The sequence below is a fragment of the Pectinophora gossypiella genome, chromosome 5 (assembly GCF_024362695.1).
Source record: "Pectinophora gossypiella chromosome 5, ilPecGoss1.1, whole genome shotgun sequence".
Taxonomy (NCBI): domain Eukaryota; kingdom Metazoa; phylum Arthropoda; class Insecta; order Lepidoptera; family Gelechiidae; genus Pectinophora; species Pectinophora gossypiella.
This window is the reverse complement of record NC_065408.1, coordinates 14,202,986-14,220,666: the sequence shown is the minus strand read 5'-3', so window position 1 is coordinate 14,220,666 and position 17,681 is coordinate 14,202,986. Positions and strand designations below refer to the sequence as shown.

At 40.3% G+C, this 17,681-nt stretch overlaps 2 protein-coding genes across 4 annotated transcripts in view; both read right to left on the bottom strand.

Moving 5' to 3' along the window:
* The window catches only part of LOC126367012 (uncharacterized), a 326,060-nt gene that overhangs the window by 267,279 nt on the left and 41,100 nt on the right, over window positions 1-17,681 (bottom strand). The window lies entirely within an intron of this gene.
* Window positions 6,208-10,867, bottom strand: LOC126366978 (uncharacterized). Its single transcript, XM_050010321.1, has 4 exons — window positions 10,542-10,867; window positions 9,388-9,993; window positions 9,090-9,274; window positions 6,208-7,287 (listed from the first exon to the last, which is right to left on the bottom strand). The coding sequence occupies exons 1-4, from the start codon at window positions 10,684-10,686 to the stop codon at window positions 6,274-6,276; spliced, it is 1,950 nt and encodes a 649-aa protein (XP_049866278.1). The 5' UTR covers window positions 10,687-10,867; the 3' UTR covers window positions 6,208-6,273.

Genomic DNA, 17,681 nt, shown 5'->3' with positions numbered 1-17,681 from the left:
AATTTAATGCACTGTAATTGTAATTTTTTATATTAATATTATTTATTTTAATGCAATGTAATTTAATTTAAAATAATGTAATTTAATACGGATCATAATAAAATTTGTGAAATTAAACATTTCCGATTATATATTATATTAATAGTAGTAAGTACATAGTAATATTTATTAAAATACAAATTTAATATCGCAATCAATTCTGCAAATTATCAACAAGAAATAGTTCTAATAATAAGTTAACAGTATGCCCTAAAACCTGACAAAATCATTCGCTATGCGATCGATCAACCTAACTGTCTATGACATATATGAAATATGCGAAATATTAGTCATGTACAATGACATTAAAGATATAGAGAATGTCTAGAACCGGTTACTAAATACATTTTGAACTAGATCTGAATGAACAGAGGCAAAGTGGGACAGTGTGGGCGCTGCATGTCTTCGCATCATTCATGATTAGTGTAATAGTGTGCTAAGGTGAATTTACACTATCCCTCGACAGAATGACCTTCGTAACGATTATGTAGTAACTATGAATATCTATAATAGGTTGGTGACTGATTCAAAGGGTCAAAACAAACTTTATTTGTCATTTTGACTGCCGAATAAATCATACAGGGTGTTAGTGACATTCATCCAAGAAGATTCAGACCCAGGTTCTGGGTTAATATCAACTGAAATTTTCCGTCCGTTCCTTCCCTATAATAATTTTCTTTTATACCCAGTGTCAATCATCATCAGCCCATTAACGTCCCCACTGCTGGGGCACGGGCCTTCCCTATGGATCGATAGGGAGATCGGGCCTTAAACGCGGGCCCAGTGCGGATTGATGGTTATTAACGACTGCTAATGCAGCCGGGACCAACGGCTTAACGTGCCTTCCGAAACACGGAGGAGCTCGAGATGAAAACTTTTTTTGTGGTCACCCATCCTATGACCGGCCTTTGCGAAAGTTGCTTAACTTCAACAATCGCGGACCGAGCGCGTTAACCGCTGCGCCACCGAGCTCCTATGATGATTGATACCCAGTGTAGTTGCAAATTGTCTTTTAGTAACTTATGTTCTCCCCGTCCCGATAGCCAGCGTAAGTTTGCATCCGTCTACATACAACAAACATGTTTTAGGCGATTCATTCTTTTGTATAACCGTCATGAAACTTCGACCAAGTACAGAACATTTATGATACGTAAATATACGTTTTCCAATTACAGTGAATGTTTACTTTCTTTAAATATGACACACAACACAACACGAACCTTGTACTCTATAAATAAATATTATTAAAACATCATCATGACTTCCATTGCTGAATAAAATTCAATAAACAACCGTTTGTATTCATACACATTATATAGGAACTCTATTGACTCAATGCAAAACTCTTTCATTGATAAATTCTTAATGACTTGACTCATTCGTACTTACAATAATATCATTATAATAATTACAGATTATATATATTTATAAGAAAGAAAAAGTATTGCACGAAAAAGAGCAAGTAACGGACTCAAGACAAATTAGTTTAAATTACGAATACGGTGGTTCGACACGATTTTTTTTCTCGCGTTTGAATGATGCCGCCTACACGAATTCATTCATACACTCACATACACACGATAGTGTATGTATGATAGTTTATTTTAATGACTGTAGTACGGTGCTCGGCATAGTTTCGTTTTCTAAGTGGTGATAAAATTGACTTGTTACAGGATAGTGCTCGTGATAAGGAGTGCTTAAATGACTATTTCTACACTCACCTCCGATAACACTATTCGATTTTATGGCGGAACTTTCCATTACGACGCAAATAAAAGTAGTTTCCAACTAGTCAAATCAGTTACTTTTTACTAAACTTCAAAACACGATATTAATATGGCATTTGTATGAAAAAGCAAACTGTGACATCATAGAAAAACGTGACAATATGTCTCACTTATTATTACATTTTTCTTTATTATAATTCAACAATAGGATACTCAAATAGAAAAAATAAAACAGTTTTAAACCTATAAAACTGTCTTTATTTATAATTTATCTTTGACCTACGAAATAACCCAATTCGTACCTTTTCAACGTGTAGACATTTGTACATATTTGTAGGTTTAACAGCCTCAGTGGTCTAGTGGTTAGCGCGTTGGACTCACGATCTGGAGGTCTGGGTTCGATTGCCGATGGGGACCTTGTCGAAATCACTTTGTGAGACTGTCCTTTGTTCGATAAGGACATTGCAGGCTTGAATCACCTGATTGTCCGAAAAAGTAAGATGATTCCGTGCTTCGCACGCCAAACCGTTGGACCCGGGCTACTAGTCCAAACACCCCACCAACCCGCAGTGGAGCAGCGTGGTGGAGTATGCTCCATACCCCCTCCGGTTGATTGAGAGGAGGCTTGTGCCCAGCGACAAAATGACAATATCGGGAACCTTGAACCTCCAGATCGTGAGCCCCACACTCTAACCGCTAGACCATGAAGGCTGTGAGAGTAAATCCATGTTACATTATTTAAAAAAAAACAAGCAATTAGTTGCGCGTATCATCATTCCAATGATAGACCCATCAGAGGACGAAGTGGAACTGTAATTACTATCACTTTCTAGTCCCAACGGCTGTAGCGTGAAGGAGTAGCAAAGTTCACGATATAATTAACGTAATTTCTATATAATTATTTTTAATTAGTGACCTTTGTGTGGATCAATAGCAGTTTTACGTAAGTAGGAATGAATGTAGATATCAATCTACACAATATACTTAATTATCTTCTATCGTGTGGGTTGTGACGTGGAGTACCAACCTCATCAACCCTGGTGTCAGGGTTACTATTGAGCCGCCAAAGGCACCTGAAATGGCCATGTAACGACTACTTACTTACATCAGTAAGTAGTAACCGGAACCAACGGCTTAACGTGCTTTCCTAAGCATGGATCATCTTACTTTAGGACAATCAAGTGATCAGCCTGTAATGTCCTAACCAAACTGGGGATTCATCTTGTAATGGATGTTCTGAGAACCCCATTTGGGATATAGTTGTGAGCTTATGTTATTATAATCAAGTATGTTCATGTTGAGGAGCTCGGTGGCGCAGCGGTAAACGCGCTCGGTCTGCGATTGTTGGAAGTTAAGCAACTTTCGCAAAAGGCCGGTCATAGGATGGGTGACCACAAAAAAAAAAGTTTTCATCTCGAGCTCCTCCGTGCTTCGGAAGGCACGTTAAGCCGTTGGTCCCGGCTGCATTAGCAGTCGTTAATAACCATCAATCCGCACTGGGCCCGCGTGATGGTTTAAGGCCCGATCTCCCTATCCATCCATAGGGAAGGCCCGTGCCCCAGCAGTGGGGACGTTAATGGGCTGATGATGATGATGTTCATGGAATACGACTTCCTACATTCATCGATAAGTTAACCATAACCATAGAATAAGGAATAATACTACGTATAGAACGGCAACTCTCCGCTCCCCACCAGCGGCTGAACTAGGTTTACCTCACCCCCCCTCGAACATAGTTTAGTTTAGACTTGAAACGTATGGTGTCAAACGTTACACACACAGATGCGCGTGTGCGATAATGTCCATGTGTAGTATCTGTGTAAAACGAGGTTGTTTGTATGAAGTGTCCGGGGAGTGCCTTAAGCCAAAGTAAGCTTAATCCATAAAGAAATCCCTAAGCGACGCCAACCGTTACTTAACAATACGCAAAGTCTATATAAGCCACAATAGTCCATCGGCACAGTACAGTTCGACAGTCGGACACACTACACTATATTATGTTAGGGATATACAAACAGTGTGGCAGCTATGTTAAACTACTGGATACTTGACACAAGGCGAGAAATTTACATTTTCGTTCATTATTTTCTAGAGGTAAGAATTCTACGGTAAGATTAAAAAACCTGTATTAAAAAAACACTAGTACGATAATGTAATTCATAAAAAGCACGTGTGTTTTATAAGGTGCGATATTTACCTCAAAGCGTTACAATAAGAGTCACTTTACGAGCTAATGTGTTGGAAAAATATTTTCTCATCAAACATACATACATAAAGACTCAATCAACCAGAAGGGTGTGGAGCTTACTCCACCACGCTGGTGGAGGAGTTTTACGGCTTGGATCAAAAAAATGTACTAAAAACTAAAACCTACAATCACTACAGAACACTTAACATAAGCTCAAACCTATATACCAATTGGGGTAGTCAGAGGTACATCCATCGGAAGATGAACTAAGAACTCACGATTCGATAGCTGGTAAGCCGCATCATCGTAATAGGTACCTACTACAGAAATCTTAATGAAATAAGATTTTTATTAGTTCTATGATTTATGCGCGAGAATGCGTGTGTGCGTCAAATCAGATGGTTCATATTATTAAACGACCAGTTCAGTACAATTAGTGATTATATTTCAATAAGATAACATTAATCGTCTCAATGCGCAATAAGAATTAAATCTGTCAAAGTACGTAAGCTAGTGTTGTCACGTTCATTAGCATAGTGATGTATCAATCGATATTAGGTCGATCGATTCTTTGACGTGAACGTTATGAAGTGATAATACTGATTCTATACCATCATTGTGGGTTACATCCGGTGTGATTAGTATGGCAATGTCGAGGCGCAGGCGCCGCGGAAGGACGCCGCTTACGGTCATTTAATTATGCCATTATAACTGTGCTACTGCGCTGGACTGGGAGCGAATATAAAACAGAACGCGTTTACCTTCATGTCTTACCGGGCATGTCGTAAAAACCGACTTATGGACATGTCCGACTGTCTAACATGTTCAACCAATAAAGGAGATTGGGTGATGACCAGTCATTACTCACACAAAGCATTTCATCTAAAAACACAATATTGGTTTTTGTTTTTTTTTAACATTACGCACTATAGCAAATATATGGACACAAATAGCAATATTGCTTTTTAGATGAATTGCTTCAATGTGGCCTTTTTACCCCATCAGTTCATCATATCTTTAAGATAGATTACTTCACAACCGGGCGAGAGCCTTCGGCGCTCCCTATTTGTCCGACCAAGTAGTTAATGATATAGGTTTGCGCCAAATCTACAATAAGTACTTAAGTCATGTCAAAAAATCAGCAGAGAGCTGGTTATAAAATATTGTGCCTTCCGAACACTGGTAACAACATAGAAAATGCTTACTTACTTTGTTTCATCATCCGCTTACCTAACCTGACGATTTGATAGGTCCGGCTTTTAACAGAAGCGACTGCCTGTCTGACCTTCCAACACGCGAAGGAAAAACCAGCCCAATACAGGTTAGCTCACATACCTCCGAAAATACATTTCTCGGGAATATAGGTTTGTTTCCCTTCACCAGTGAACACATTATTTATTACGTCAATTATAAAAGAAAATAGTTACAAAATAGACTTGACTAAGTACATGGCAAATGACTAACTACGTTTATGAGATTTTCATTTACGAACAGACGTTCGATTATAGATGTAATCAAATAACTAAATGTAAATTCCTAAATGGGTATCATCATCATAAATTTTACAACATACAATACTATAAAAAGTACTACTATAAAGTATAAGTATGTAGTAGTAATACTATAAAGTGCTGGAAAGAGTTGAAGAAAAGAGAACCATATTGAAGACTATAGAGAACCGGAGAGGAAATATGATTGGCCACCTGATACGACACGATTCATTTATAATATATGATCAAACGAACGAAGCGAAGTTCAATCAATATTATACGAGTCGCTTCATTCGAAGATATAAAGTTAACCATGTAGTCCTTTTAACCTACTAGGCACACATCGCACGTATTTTAGAGATATCGATTTACTTAATCGATACCATAATGTTTTTTCCAGTACCTACATCCCTAACAGTATGGCCAACAAACGTCATTCGTTTAGAGTAAGACTCCGAATAATAACGTTTTGTAAGTGTATGGGGTTGAGGTGGGAGGGTGTTTATATCTTCGAATGAAGCGACTCGTATAATATTGATTGAACTTCGCTTCGTTCGTTTGATCATATATTATACTTCGCCGCTTCATTCGAAGATATAAAGTTAACCATGTAGATGTTTAGAGATTTTTCTATATAAAGAAAAACATTTATCACCTTAGGAAACGTTTATTCGATTAGTACTATCTTTTAGTTAAATCTAATCAACAAAAATAAACTTAATTCTAAATAAATTAAGTTTTAAATAACCATAGAGAGGCATCATAAAATTGTGGTATTATAATTCAATAATTACGAATAGGTATAATGAGTATATATACTAAGTTATAATCACGATGAAGTCTCACCAGCCACCGCTCGAGCAAAGACACCATCATCGCTAACAGGCCTATTATAAAATCTGGCAAAGGTTAGCGATGTGCTGGTCCAGCCAGCCGCCTTACGAATGGTGTCGACGCAGACGCCCGCGGTGGCGGCAGCGGAGGTGGAGGCATGTCGCGTACTGTGCGCGCCAAACACGGCAACATCGATGCCGCTCACCGCCAGCGTCTGTTTGATCCAGCGGCCGATGGTCTGAGATGTGGCCTTCTTATGTGGCCTTTTGTATGACACTAGAAGGTTATCTGTACCTTCAGGACGCAAATTTGCTGTAGCCGAGAGATAATCCTCGAGGGTCTTAGCCGGACAAATAGCAGGGTTGGTCACAAAATATGGCAAAACCAAAAGCGGTTGGTCTCGACCTGCTGCTGACGTTTTGACTATATCAGTAATTAAAATTTTTAGTCCCGAAGAAGAAGTACAAATATTGTTAATTTTTATTAACGACAATGTTTGTAATCTATGCCCTGTACAAAGAGCCAGTAACACCACAAGCTTTTTAGTCAACAGTTCGAGGCAAATTTCTAAATTAGGATACCACTGAGAAATGTGATTCAGTACGACTTGCGGATCCCAAGTACTGTTGTATTTGGGACGAGGTGTTTTCAGTTTGTAAACTCCTTTCAATAACCGTTTTACTTGTTCGTCTGAGCCTACGTTATTCCCTACGAGTAACGATAGGGCAGACCGGTGGCTATTAATTGAACCGTATGATGATCCTTTATTATATTGATCTACTAGAAAAGTAATAACAGATGCAATATCAGGTTCAAATAAGTTGATGCTATTTTTATGACAGAATTGCCACCATAACTTATAAGTAACGGAGTATTGCTTCATTGTATTTTCCGATACTGAAGCTAGCATCAGATCTAATGCTACCTCCGGGGTTTTCCGTCTTGTAAGGGCAAGCCTGAGAGCGTCGCGGCCCCCAGGGTAAGACTGCGGTGTAGAGGATGACGCGTTCTGAAACGGGAATGTAAAAGGTCCCTGTTAGGTTTGAAATATATTATTTCTGAAGTAAGCATAGATTTAAGCAAGGGGAACCATGCTTGTCCTGGCCAATAGGGAAAGACTAAAATACCGGTAGCCTTATTATCAAGGATTTTTCTAAGGCATTTCAGAATTAGAGAAAAAGGTGGGAATGCATAGAAAAATTCAGACTGCCAGTTAATCGCAAAAGCATCAATAGCTATAGCGTCAGGGTCTGGTTTCCACGAAATGTACCGTTCGCATTTGGCGTTGGTGCGAGAGGCGAACAAGTCAATTTTTGGTTGACCCAGAGTTTGAACTATGGTTTGGAAAGCCCAATCGGATAGTTCCCACTCTGTGTCAATGTTTATTTTTCGAGACTCCTCGTCTGCTTCAATGTTGTCGCGAGTATTTATATACGATGCAAAAAGCACAATGTTTCGTCTCTCACACCACTGCCACATATCTTTAGTCAGGTTATTTAAATGTGGAAACTGGACTCCACCCATGCGGTTGATATAGCTAATAGCTGTTGTGTTATCCACCCGAAGCAAGATAGAGCTATTTGAAATGTTTCCGGCGAAGCATTTTAATCCCATGAAAATAGCAAGTAATTCGAGGTAATTTATGTGGAAAGAGGCCTCGTCGTCTTTCCACCCCCCATTTACGCGATTGCCGTTACAGAAAGCGCCCCAGCCTGTTCTAGAGGCGTCTGTATATATCTCAAGGTCAAAAGTCTCTTTCAATCTCATGGAGTTTTTACCGCAGGTTATATTTTGTTCCCACCAATAAAGATCTGTCAAAATTGAAGCGGGTAATTTAATCTTTGATTCGTAATTGTTGTTCTTTTGTAGGGCTAAGAACTTCACACGCTCCAACGCCTTTGTATAAAGCCAACCATACTTTATACCTGGACATGCTGCTGTGAGAACTCCAATCAATTGTGAAAAATCCCTTATAGTACATTTGGGCAAAGAGGTGAATTTTTTGATAAGTTGCAAAATGCTGGATCGTTTGTCGGATGGTAAACTTAACGACAAATCCACTGAATTGTACATAAATCCTAAAAACCGGCAAGTTTGTTGGGGATTCAATACACTTTTGTTGTGATTAATAACAAATCCTAGGCATTCTAGCAACTTACAGGTCTCCTTTACGTTACGACAACATTCGCTATACGTATCACCTATACATAATATGTCGTCTAGGTACACAACAGATTTATAACCTTTATTCCTAAGATAGTTTGTAACTACCTTCATTACTTTTGTAAAAACTCTTGGAGCATCGCATAGACCATAGGGCAAAGCGTTAAACTCATACGGTTGGTCAAATTCAAATCGTAAAAATTTTCGGTTATCTTTGGCAATCGGGACTAAAAAATACGCTTCTTTTAAGTCTACCGTAGCTAGGAAGCCATTTCTTGGTATGAGTTTAGCTGCTGTTCTATGGTCTTCCATTTTGAAATGAGTCTTGACTATAAATCTGTTCAACGACTTTAAGTTCAAAATAAACCTTTTATCCCCGTTCGGCTTAGGTGCCAAGAAGAAACTAGATATAAAATCGCCTTTGGACCTATTGCATTCTGAAATGGCACCTAGGTTTATAAGTTTCTTTATAGCTATAAACATATCAGCTTCTTCAGTGGGTGCCACTGAACAAACCGGGGAAGAGGTTTGTAAGACTTCACCGGCGAAGGGGATAGAATAACCGTTTAATATCCATTCAAGAACTACTTGATTGTCAGTGATTTTTAACCAACGATCATAAAAGTGATGGATTCTGCCTGCGTGTACCTCTATTGCTGTTGCGTTGTGGCTCGCTGCTTGCTCTGGTTGGTCTGCTTCGAATGGGTCGCCGTTGGCGTGCCCCTGCCACGACCTGCTGCTGATGTCCGTTTTGCTCCCCCCCTCCCCCCTCTGTTCGAGGAGTAACGGGGGCTCGACCAGTTTCCCGACTGACGAGAACGGCTTGTTGACGGCTGTGAGGTTGGAGGATTATTCGGCTTTGAGTTAGATGGAGGGGGCTTCTTAATTTGCAGCCCCTGTTTCTCAATTGCTTTAGATGCTTTGATCTTTTCAGGAAGCTTCTTACTGAAAAGCATCTCATCCCTTTCTACATCTTGTACTATATTTAAGAACGTCTTGTTCAATCCAGGGGTTACAAACTTCTTCCTAGCCTCGGTCTCCGTAAAGTGCACCTCACACAGGAGTCGGCAACTGTCACTTAGATATTTAATGGCTTCGAGCCTATTTTGTCCATCATCTAAAAGGAGTTCCAGTCCTTTATTGAGGGCCGTAATACCCAGGCCTAGCTGCTGTTGAACGGTCTCAACTCTCTTGTCGCGAGCCTTACTAGCTTCCGGTACTACTGCCGATATTTCGGGATTTAATTTTGGTGCCTTCAGTAGAGGGCAGTTTTCAGGTATTAAAAATTGTTTCAGCAATTTTTCTTTTACCTCTTTATCAAGACCTTTACGTAATATTGGCAACCACAGTTGTGCCAAGCTATCGTGTATTTTAGGGCCAAAGTTGGGCGTATCTTGCGTAGATTCACCTAGCGCCGCGAGTATCTCTGGATCAAGTTGGGGAATCTCAACAGAGTCGGCATTGGCGCTGTCTTCTGCAGGCGCGGGGTCGTCCGGGAGTAAATCCTCCGCGGACTCCGCCGCCTCGACGTCCTTAATCGGTTGTTCATCATCTAAAACCGATATAAGACATAATGTAATGAAGGGTAGTCTTTTATAGCATGTCACGTAATATTACAAATGGCGTATATGACACTAATTAATGTTTTTAACTGCTTAACTGTAAGTCAACCCACGGTTTACTTCTCAGTTTTATTGAAACATCATATTTGACTACCCGACGCAGTGTAAACATAAATCAATCATCTTGCTATTGTGAAGACCCACGGTCGACCTCTTAGCGTTTTAGTTTGACGGTATGAGAAAAAATAATTACTAATGTTAATTGTAGGTAATTATAAAATGCCTACGTGATAACCCTCGGTTACCCTCTTAGGCTAGATGAACTACCATCGTGATGACCCACGGTCAACCTCTAGGTGTATTACGTAACGATACCGTAACCCGTAAAACAAACGGCCAAACAAAATGGGAATGTCATCGTGATAACCCTCGGTTAACCTCCAGACAAGATTAGCTACCTTTGTGATGACCCACGGTCAACCTCCAGGTGCATTGTATAACTATACAAAAAACCAGTAAAAATAAAATTATAACTCACCTGAATTTTTCTCGGAATCCGACGATGAATAAGTTATGACACGTTTTCGCGTTTCTTTCTGGCGAGATTTCTCTTCCAGTTTTCTGATTTTGCGTTTGTAACGCTCAATTTTGTCACCATCATCACAATGTTTTCTTTTCGGCATGATATTTGAAAAATAACGACACTAAGGTATTAGAACGACGATAAGGTTATAATACGTGCGTGCGCAGCCTCGCACGAAAAAAGAATGACGTTTGTTGGCCATACTGTTAGGGATGTAGGTACTGGAAAAAACATTATGGTATCGATTAAGTAAATCGATATCTCTAAAATACGTGCGATGTGTGCCTAGTAGGTTAAAAGGACTACATGGTTAACTTTATATCTTCGAATGAAGCGGCGAAGTATAACAAACATTATAGAAGGAAAAATTGAAGGGAAGAGAGGAAGGGGTAGACCTAGGATAGCATTTATGAAACAAATAAAAGAGAAGGTGCAGGTCGTGTCGTATCGGGAGGTGAAGGTTTTGGCGGGAAGAAGAGAGGAATGGCGGTTACTCCACCGACAAGAGCGCAGCTCTTAAATAGAGAGAGAGAGACAATACTATAAAATATGCTCTACTGTTAATTAGAATAGCCTCAACAAGGCGCAGTAAACCATAATTAGTTAATATCGTAATATGTTTGACTTACAGCAAACGCAGAATAAGGAATAATACTACGTATAGAACGGCAACTCTCCGATCCCAACCAGCGGTTGAGATAGGTTTACCTTATAGTCATCATCATCATCAGCCCATTAACGTCCCCACTGCTGGGGCACGGGCCTTCCCTATGGATGGATAGGGAGATCGGGCCTTAAACCATCACGCGGGCCCAGTGCGGATTGATGGTTATTAACGACTGCTAATGCAGCCGGGACCAACGGCTTAACGTGCCTTCCGAAGCACGGAGGAGCTCGAGATGAAAACTTTTTTTTGCGGTCACCCATCCTATGACCGGCCTTTGCGAAAGTTGCTTAACTTCAACAATCGCAGACCGAGCGCGTTTACCGCTGCGCCACCGAGCTCCTCACCTTATAGTACATTGGTATAATACTACATAGTACCATATACTATACACTAGTGTATTGATATACTACTATGTTTTATTATAGTAACACTAGTTTTCCGCCAGCCACGACTCGGCGACGCGTGCGCGCCGCGCAGACTTCGGTTTTGAATAAAGTGTTTCATTATTATTTTTTGTATGTCGTTTCGCGCTCCCTATTTGTCCAGCTAAGTAGTTAATGCCATCTGCGGTAAATCTACAATAAGTCACGTCAAAAAAAATCAATATCTCGGCCCCATGGGGTCCCGGACTTCTGGAAGGCGTGCGTGGGGCCGAAGCCAACACGTAGAGGCTTAAGACAATTTAATCTAAATGTGGTGTGACAACAACCGGCGATTATCCCTGTATGTACTGTGGGAATGCACGCAAATAATAGAGTAATAATTTCAACAAACTTTGTAAGGAAGCTGATTAAGATTTTTTTAACACCAGTTTGCAGCGGCGAGGACATTACTCAGTTTTTTTTTTTTTTGATACTTAGTCTTCCTTTTCTTTTATCTCTTCTAACTTCAATTTGCCAGTGCACAACTCACTCATATTACATATATCAACTACTACAGTGTTATCAATCAATCAATTTAAAGAAAAAAAAGTATAATTAGTTTTCAACTTTTTATCATCGTTGATTACTTACTGTAGTTTTATAACTGGTGGTTTCCCAAAATAAATGAATCTCCATTGAAACTAGAGGTATGTACTTCCTTGGGTCTCAAACTACTTTGGATTTCAGGTGTTTTTTTTTAACATTGTGGACCATAGATGGGGTAATTACCACCGTCTCCGTACGGTTCATTGTATGTAACCATCTACGGCCTCCATGGTCCAGTGGGTGAGTGTTGAGTTGACAATCCAGGGGTCCCGGCTTCGAATCCCGATGGAGACATAATATCAAAAAAATGTAATCTAAATCGGTTCAGCGGTTTATACGTAAAAAGTTGACAAACAGACAGAGTTAATTCGCATTTATAATATTAGTATGTAAGTATGGTTAATGCAGGTTACACACAAACAACAAAGCATTTGCGTTTGAATGGCTTCAAGTTGTTGCAAAATGTCACTTAAGAACAAGACAAGTGTCAATTGAAATTGAAAATGACAACATGCTTTGAACACGGTGTAAAGGTGGGCACACTGTTATTTGTGCGTTAAATATTTTATCCTTACTACCAAATGGACAAAACAAGCCTCAGTCTTCAATAAAAAATACCTGATTTAAAATGTTCCTATTCTTTTAACCTCCTATGACCGAGATTTCGAGACACAATAGTTAAACAATGGGGATTTTAAAAGGACATTCGGTCTTACGACTTTAAGGCCCTATCTCACTCTCTCTCTCTATTTAAGAGCTGCGCTCTTGTCGGTGGAGTAACCGCCATTCCTCTCTTCTTCCCGCCAAAACCTTCACCTCCCGATACGACACGACCTGCACCTTCTCTTTTATTTGTTTCATAAATGTTATCCTAGGTTTACCCCTTCCTCTCTTCCCTTCAATTTTTCCTTCTATAATGTTTGTTATAAATGAATCGTGTCGTATCAGGTGGCCAATCATATTTCCTCTCCGGTTCTCTATAGTCTTCAATATGGTTCTCTTTTCTTCAACTCTTTCCAGCACTTTTTCATTTGACACCATTTCAGTCCAGCTTATACCCTCCATCCTTCGCCAACACCACATCTCAAACGCTTCCAATCTCTCTCTGTCTCTCTGTGTCATAGTCCACGTTTCACTTCCATAGAGTGCAATGCTCCAAATATATGATTTAATAAACCGTTTCCTTATTTTTAATGATATGTTTTTGGTTTTCAAAATGTATTTTTTCCTATCTCACTAGGACACCATAAACACAATACAATACAAAAAATGATTAGCATTCAATTAATTGAGTGAGGAGCTCGGTGGCGCAGCGGTTAACGCGCTCGGTCTGCGATTGTTGAAGTAAAGCAACTTTCGCAAAGGCCGGTCATAGGATGGGTGACCACAAAAAAAGTTTTCATCTCGAGCTCCTCCGTGCTTCGGAAGGCACGTTAAGCCGTTGGTCCCGGCTGCATTAGCAGTCGTTAATAACCATCAATCCGCACTGGGCCCGCGTGATGGTTTAAGGCCCGATCTCCCTATCCATCCATAGGGAAGGCCCGTGCCCCAGCAGTGGGGACGTTAATGGGCTGATGATGATGATGATGATTCAATTGATATTCGCACTCGGAAATGGCGGTGGATTGTTCAGGTCCTTAGAAGACCTGTGGAACACCCGTCCCGACGAGCTCTGACCTGGTGTGCGCGTGGAAAACGCAAAAGGGGGCGGCCCAAATAGCGACGTTCGGTTGACCGAGAGTTAAAAACTCTCGGCATATCATGGGAGCAAGCTACAGAGTCTGCAAAAGATCGCGAGGAGTGGATATCTGCTATTCGAGCCCTATATCCCAACAGGAGATAAAAAGATTAGAAGAGTAAGAGAGATTGCATTCAAAACAAATGTTAAAAAATAAACAATTACAATCGATTATGTAGTACAACAGGCGGCCTTATTGCTAAGGTAGCAATCTCTTGCAGGTAACCTTTAGGTATAGGAAATACCACCACACCTGGTATCTAGTTCATTGTCCAACCGGCAAGCTCTTTAATATATCCTAATAAGATATGGCCCTTAGATGTTACATGTGAGATTACACGTTACAAATAAACATTAGCAACTAAAAGCGCCTTTCACAGGGTCCGCTTACCTAACCTGAAGATGTGACAGGTCCGGTTTTTACAGAAGCGACTGCCTGTCTGACCTCCCAACCCGCCCAATACAGCACGAAGGGAAAACCAGCCCAATACATGTTAGGTCACTTACCTCGGAAAATGCATTTCTCGGGAATGTGGGTTTACTCACGATGTTTTCCTTCACCGCTGAGCTCGTGATAATTAAAAGTAAATAATAATAATCGTCCATTCGTAACAAATACTTTACAAAACTGACAACACAGGTTGTTTATAAAGAGAATTTCAAATAATAAGTTGCGCCTGTTTTCTGTTTGCTTATTGTAATATTGTGTTTTCGTGTATTATTAGCCTTGTGCTGTGTATTATAAGTTATTAAATCAATAAATAATCTCAAAATGCAAAAATAATCGTTCACAGCGCATAGGAAATGTGTGGGTGCGGCTTAAAACTCGGTTCGGTGCTAACAGTTACAACAAAGACACTAAAATGCCCCGAGTTTGCCCAACGATTTTGCACAATTACAGCAACTTGCCGCAATATTTACACCTGCAATTTGCAAATACCTACTCATTAGCTGTCCTGTGTGTGGAGCCTATAATTCTATAATTAAATTAACCCGAAATTTACTTTACGTGCCATAAAATACCTATGAAGTAGAAAACGTCTTAGCTACAATTTGTGATTTCTCAACGCAACTCTAGCAATTGAAATTTATATTTTTTATTTCAGTGTCATATATAACGGTCTCCGTGGTCCAGTGGTCCCGGGTTCGAATCCCCGTGGTGACATATATATACAAATCACTTTGTGATCCCTAGTTTGGTTAGAACATTACAGGCTGATCACCTGATTATCCGAAAGTAAGATGATTCGTGCTTCGGAAGGCACGTTAAGCCGTTGGTCTCGGTTACTACTTACTGATGTAAGTATATAGTCGTTATATGAGCCATGTCAGGGGCCTTTGGCGGCTTAGTAATAACCCTGACACCAGGGTTAATTAGCTCATCAACCTTGGTATTCCACCTGATAACCCACACCATAGAAGACTTGCAGCAACAACTTGCAACTTACTTTTCCTTACTTTTTTTTACGAATATTCCTTTTCAAGTTCTCGGTAAGGAATTTAAAATAAGAGCCCATCACAAATTTTGTGAGAGTTCGTCTCATTCAGTTTTTAAGAGTATTCATCATCATCATCCCATTAACGTCCCCACTGCTAGGGCACGGGCCTTCCCTATGGATGGATAGGGAGATCGGGCCTTGAACCATCACGCGGGCCCAGTGCGGATTGATGGTTATTATCGACTGCTAATGCAGCCGGGACCAACGGCTTAGCGTGCCTTCCGAAGCACGGAGGAGCTCGAGATGAAAACTTTTTTTGTGGTCACCCATCCTATGACCGGCCTTTGCGAAAGTTGCTTTACTTCAACAATCGCAGACCGAGCGCGTTAACCGCAGCGCCACCGAGCTCCTTAAGAGTATTATGACGTGCTAAAAACCCTCCTCTTTTGGCAATCGGGTAGAAATACCTTAAGGGGTAGGTAATTGTACTTACCTCTATTACCAAAAAGGAATAATATAAAGATTTTGCATCACGCCGCTTAAACTTCCGTTCGTTTCAGCCTTCAGTTTTCATCAAACAGCTGTTACTGACTTAAAGAGTAATTTAAACGCCATCGCATCCAGGTGTTACGTAAGTGTTTGTGACAAAATGATGAATCATCGTGGAAGTTGTCAGTCAAGGTCACACGACGGCAGCGACGCGCGACAAGCCCATTGTTTTACCAGCATTGTCACTTTTTACCAACATTTTTCTAGGGATCCTTAAGTTGGGTTGGAAAAACGCCTGAACGTGTAACAATGTCGACCTCTCTAGCTGGTCGCTCTTTGCTACTAGCTTCATGTCCTTCTTCTATCGTGTGGGTTGTGAAGTGGATTACCAAAACTTACATCAGTAAATAGTAACCGGGGCCAGCTGCTTAACGTGCCTTCCGAAGCACGGATCATCTTTCTTTCGGACAATCAGGTGATCAGTCTGTAATGTCCTATAACCAAACTAGGAATCACAAAGTGATTTTCGTGATGTGTCCCCACCGGGATTTGAACTCGGGACCTCCGGATCGTGAGCCCAACGCTCAAACCACTGGACCACGGACGCCGGCTTCATTTCCTAACTGGTTGCCTTAATGACAACATGCCCAAAAGACTCGTTCAAAAATCCTCGGATTTTGTGTTCCCGTTGCTTCCCTAACAAAATCCGCGTTGTTTGGAATACGATAGAAAGGACCGATTCGGATTTTACGACATGCCCGACAAGCAGCTGATCGTGTACTTTCGGATTATCGGGTGATCAGCTTGCAATGTCCTTAATAAACTCATGATTACAAAGTGATTTTTCTGGATCGTGAGCCCAAAACTTAATCATGGAGACCAAATCTGTGAAGCAGTCGACCAAAGTATCAAAAGCTAAGGAACCCGCAACACAAATAGCGACTGCCACTTGCCCAGTCTCCATTCTATTCCTGTAATAACTACATAAGTAGGTGGTAACACAAGTGATTATTTGTAGTAAGAGTGAACTAAATTAGTGAAATTGCATGTTATTATTCGCATGCAACTGATGTAATAAGGGTTTAGCTGAAGTTAAACTTGGTTCATGCTAAAATAATTTTATGGCGGGTTTATGAGATGAAAAGGTTTAGAAGGATCTGTTTAGATTCAAAAGCATTTGCTGTAACGCATAGACCTAGAAGGACATATATAGGCCAAATTGGAGATGTCCTTAGAAAAGTTTCAGTACGATCTACTCTGCGTGCGTGTATGAAACGATTAATGAATGTGGAGGAAGAAAGAGAAGTGTGCAAGGATCGAAGTAAATGGAATTCCATAGTCTCTGCTTACCCCGGTGGGAAATAGGCGAAACTTTGTGTATGTATGTATGTTTGCAAATATATATTTATTGTTGGTTAAACAGCTGCTGGAAACAGAGGGTTTGCGTCATTTATAAAATGATGGACCATTGTGCATTATCGTAGAAACCTCGGATGGCATACACTACTTGGTCGGACTAATGGGGCTCATCCAAATAATCCATCATATTCGGAGAGAGATATAATCACTCGTTCAGTCGAATTTTACTTTTTTTTTACGTTTTTCTGCGTTCCTAGTTTTGCCTGGAAAACATTGCTTCAGAGCAATAAGGCCGCCCATTTGTACTGTACAATTATAAAGTATATTTGATTTGATTTCTCGACGTGTCCCTGACAAATAGAGCTCAACTATTCTCACAAGAGCAATAAACACAAATCTAAACTTCTACTAAGGATTACAGAACCACAGATCATA